The sequence below is a fragment of the Salvia miltiorrhiza genome, chromosome 4, assembly GCF_028751815.1.
Source record: "Salvia miltiorrhiza cultivar Shanhuang (shh) chromosome 4, IMPLAD_Smil_shh, whole genome shotgun sequence".
In the NCBI taxonomy this organism is placed as follows: domain Eukaryota; kingdom Viridiplantae; phylum Streptophyta; class Magnoliopsida; order Lamiales; family Lamiaceae; genus Salvia; species Salvia miltiorrhiza.
In genome coordinates, this window is record NC_080390.1 from 10,433,028 (window position 1) to 10,438,051 (window position 5,024).

General features: G+C 41.1%; 1 protein-coding gene across 1 annotated transcript; it reads left to right on the plus strand.

Annotated features, from left to right (window-relative positions):
- The first annotated feature begins 3,933 nt into the window (after positions 1–3,933).
- Positions 3,934–4,707, plus strand: LOC131022979 (uncharacterized). Its single transcript, XM_057952518.1, has one exon. The coding sequence runs from the start codon at positions 3,934–3,936 to the stop codon at positions 4,705–4,707; it is 774 nt and encodes a 257-aa protein (XP_057808501.1).
- Positions 4,708–5,024: the final 317 nt, after the last annotated feature.

Here is a 5,024-nt window from a genome sequence, read left to right on the forward strand (position 1 = left end):
ATCTACTTAACTGAATTGGGTTTTTATTGAGATATTTTAATCACATAATGGTGTCATATAGTATTATGTGATTTACCAAGAATGTGTTATAATACCATAATTTTAGTATGTGATTGATAGATGTTATCTGGGTTTGAGTATTTAGGAGTTTGTTCCTTAATGGACAGATTAGACTTAAAAATTTGGTGATGAGTTGAGAGTGGAAACGATGAATATTTAGGAAGTATTATTATAAGAGTGATTAGTTACAAGGAACCGATGAGAAACGAAGACTAGTACTAAGATGAGAATAGTGAACCTAGTGAGGTTTTGTCTGATCGACGTTTATTTTATTACATGAACCGTCTACGCCAATGATGATGATATCTGAAGATACGAGTCGAGGAAGCAATTGAGGTCACGCCAAAATACGAGAACCAAAGCTAGAATTTCCAGGTGGGCATTATTTTGATATATTTATTATATGAGCTTTCAAAATAACGATGATGATATGACTTGATAAATGTTTTGAGATGATTTATGATTTCCACCTTTGACTTGCCAAATTATTTCAATGATGAGCTTGTTTGATACCCTCTACTGATGGGACGAATTCGGTCCCGCCTCAAGCGGGATTTGTGCACAGAGGTGACTGTGAGCCGTCTATCGGGTCGGCCAGTCACGGTACTTGAGAGGGAGGCCTACTTCTCGGTACCTTTGATGATGAATTGTAGATGTGGTACTTACATGTTGAGTATTTTGATTTTGCAATCGTTCATTTGATATTTATGATGCTTATGTTTGAAATTTAGCTTTCACAGGTTTATTCATACTAAAACCTCTGTGATTTGCTTAAAACTGTGGCAAGTTCAATCTATAGCTCTAAGAGCGAGATTGTTTATTTTTCGGCTTATGTCCACTGAGCATTGTATACTCAGCCCTGCATGTATTTCTAAATGCGCAGGATGAGCAAGGAGAGAGATTGGAGGGCTGCTGGAGGGTTTGTTGTTTCATATGACTTTTGAGTACCGTATTCTGCTCCTATACGGTAGTGTGAATAGTTGAAGACTATGTCCTTTGAACTTAATTAGGATTGTCACTCTCAACTATATGTCTTCATACATATAGTCTGATCACGTTTTGCTGTGCTACCCTGAACGATATGAATCATTGTAAATATTTAGCTATACTCCCTTTGTTTTTGTTGACTAGAATCCTGATGCCTTTGGTTTTATAAAGCCGACAATATTTCTATTAAGGTTGATGATATTTTATTTGTTTTAGCATTAGTTATTAGTAGCTTCCGCTTAATGAGTCATCTAGTTTCACTTGTTTTACCTTATCATTTTATTAGTCGTATCGATACCCAATCTACGCTATCACTGGCTAGATGTCGGGCTGCGACAGAGTGGTATCAGAGCAGGTCGTCTGCTCTGAGTTTCATTCTTGATTGAGTACAAACTCTTTAATTGAGTTAAAAACTCCTCGATTGAGTCAAATGTTTGATTTCAACTATTCTTGAGTTGAGTAAATCTTCTTGATCTCATTTATTCATGAGACCAAGTTCTTGAGATTGAATCTAGCCTACCTTGAATTCTTAGGCTATAGTGAGAGTAAGATTTAAAGTAAGTCTGAAACAACACCTCAGCGCTCCATCTCCTCCGGCTTATCGAGGTAATAGTTATTATTTTTGTACTGTTTTGATGTTGAATGTTGATTTTGATGTACTAACGAGATATGTAATGTTTTGATCGATGGAACTGCTTGAGGTGATGGAATATGATGTGAGCCAGTGGTTTTGGAATAAATGGAGAAATATTGAGGCTAGAATAGCCAATGCACCACCGTACCAAACGAGATTGAGTATGTCATTGTTCGAGATGTATCAAGTAAGTTCTATATCCTTGGGGCCTGTTTGATATGGGTTTATAGGTAGGATAAATTAAATTAATACAGATTAGTGTGATGTTTGATATCATGTGCAGTTAATATGGTCAACTCCTACTTAATCCTACTTCTCCATGCTATTTTGTGGGATTAACCCATACTAATAATCCGCCCACCCCCCTCGGATAAATTTAATACTGAGAAGTTGGATAAAAATTCTGCTACCCTTCCTCACGCATATCGATGCAAATGCCCAAGTAATGGTGGACATACATGATATTTTTAAAATTATGTGAGGATAGTTTTGGTATTAGATAATATAATCCAACATAATCCTATGGATATCAAACATAATATAGGATTAAGTAGCCATGATATCAAACACCCATAAAATAATATAAATCCACACTAATCCACACTAATTTCTCAAGATAATTTTAATCCTAATCAATCATAAACTGCAAATCAAACGGCCCCTTGATGTAATAGAAGTTATAATGTTATTTCAGGATGCAGCGACATTTAAGAGAGATGATGCGCCGATGGTTCAGAGATTATAGGCCCCAAGAATGAGAAACACTCGGAGAATTTTTAGCTCACTACCACAACCGATGGATGGAGACTACCGCATATGGGATTGACGAAGCAGAGGTTATCACAATTTTGATTCCACAGTTACCACCTGAATGGCAGGATTGGGCGGCTTCACTAGTGCCGCGGTATATCGTTAGGGCTGAGTTTGGACGTTTCGTGAGTACAGATTTTAGGGGTTTTGTAGCGATGATTAGTCACCGCTACTTTGTATTTGATGAGCCCCCACCACCACCATATGATGCACCCCCTCCTCCGACAGATCTTTTTCCGATCATACCCGCACCCCCAGCTGATGAGGTTCCGTATGTTCCGGAGCCAGTTGTGCCTGATGAGGCTGTTGCATTTGAGCCCATTATCCCTGATTCCGTTGTTCTTGAATCGGGTATTCCTCAGACTAGATCGTCATTCATGGACTTTGATCCATTTCATTACTTGACACTGATACCATTTCCCAGTGCTGATCTGCCACCCTGGGAGCCGACCCCAGTGATTGAGCCGTTATCACTACCTCCTTCGGAGATTATACCACCTATTCCACCTACGATGCCTTGGACCGAGTATGTGCCTTTTGACCCTTACCCGAGGGTTGCTCCTCTACCTGAACCCAGCACACTTGAGTTCCAGCTTTATATGCATCCTATTCTATACCCGCCATCCCGAGATGCATAGGAAGGACCGTCTCGTCCGATTCAGATTGATAGTGATAACAAGGACCCAGACGAGGAGATACCATAGATGACTGTTGGGTATGGACGGACCCGACCACTACGGCGTCGGACCACTGTTGATAGAGCCGATGTTTGGGAGCCTATTCAGAGCCACCTATTTTCGGTCCGATGGCGGACACAGATGTTGAAGATGAGACAGAGGATGACGAAGACAGGGGAAACCACTTGACTGATAGAGGTGATGATGAGGAGATCGAGCCTGGTGAGGATGAGGAGACCGAGCCTGGTGAGGATGAGGAGACCGAGCCCAATGAGGATATGACAGTAGGTGATGCAGAAAGTAGAGTATCCGGAGATGCTTTCGGTGGGACTGGATGGATCTGAGTGAGAGTAGCTACACATGATGCTGGGATTTTGATGCTTATATGTAGATAGATGTATATAGTTAGAGATGCATATCATAGTGTGTATATCAGTATCTGACATATATAGATGCCTAGTACGTATGACGACCGTTTTGATAGAGCGTCATAGTAGGTATTAGGGGACTTTTTGCTGTATATACCCCATTTTTGTAAAAGTCCTCGTAAGAGGCAATTTTCCTATACATATATGATGATGACCCGAGGGTCTTTTATAATTAAGAGTTTTGTTTTATGCTTCCATATTATGATCTTAAATATGAATAGAGATTTTAACTAAGAGATGTAATGTTATAGAAGTAGTATGATGTTGAGTAAGAATCCTAAGATTTATGAGTTATAAGAACTAGTTTTAGGAGCTGACGTATGTTTTCTTTTTAAGAATGCCGCCGAGAATGAGATATAGAAATCAAGAAGAGGAAGAGGAAGAACAAAGAGAGCCTACGCCACCACCACCTCATCCACAGCCAGAAAGAAGGATAGAAGAACTCTTTTTGAGGCAAAATCCACCTACCTTCAACGGGTCTGGAGATCCTGCTGAAACTGAAGAATGGATAAGAAACATGGACCAAATCTTTAGATTTCTTCGATGTGATGATCCCGAGCGTCTTATGTGTATGTCATATAAGCTTAAGGGGCCAGCAGATTTTTGGTGGGAAGCGAAACAGAAAACCATGACCCCAGAACAGATGGCTGCTCTAACTTGGGAGCAATTTAAGACGGCTTTGTGTGAAAAATATGTACCGCGAAGTTATCGGAAGAAGAAGGAGACGGAATTTGTAAATCTAAGGCAAGGAAACAAGACAGTAACTGAGTACGATCGTCTATTTTGTGATTTGGCTCGATATGCACCATATCGAGTGGATACGGACGAGAAGATGTCAGAGCTGTTTTACCCTGGACTAAAGCAAGAGATACGAGTTGTCTTGGCGAGTCAGAGTGCGCTAACATATGCTGAAGCATTAAATCGAGCACTGGATATGGAACTGGCAATGCAGCCAGAAAAGACGAGTCAAACTTCTGTACCCCAGTCGAATCCGAACCCTCAAAGGGGAAATCAACCTTTTTCGGGACAGGGACAGAAAGGTAAGAGGAAATGGGAAGACCGAAGTCAAGAATTTAAAAAGCCGTGGCAGCATCAGAATGCACCACCATAATTTCAAAACAGAGACAAACGACCTTATGCTGGACCTCCGGTAGCCCCAGCAACACCATACGGACCTCGAGGGATACCACCTTGTCCGAAATGTAACAAGCTACATCTGGGAGAATGCAAGATCGGAACAAACAACTGTTATACCTTTGGAAGGGCTGGACATTATTCAAATCATTGTCCCAATCGTCAGCAACGTGGAGGCGGAGGGCGACCAAATCAATTCCAGCCACAGCTTAGGGCTATGGAGGGACATTTACCGTTACCGCCGCCACCGCGCCAACAACAAGCTTACCGACCACATCAGGCGGGAAGACGACC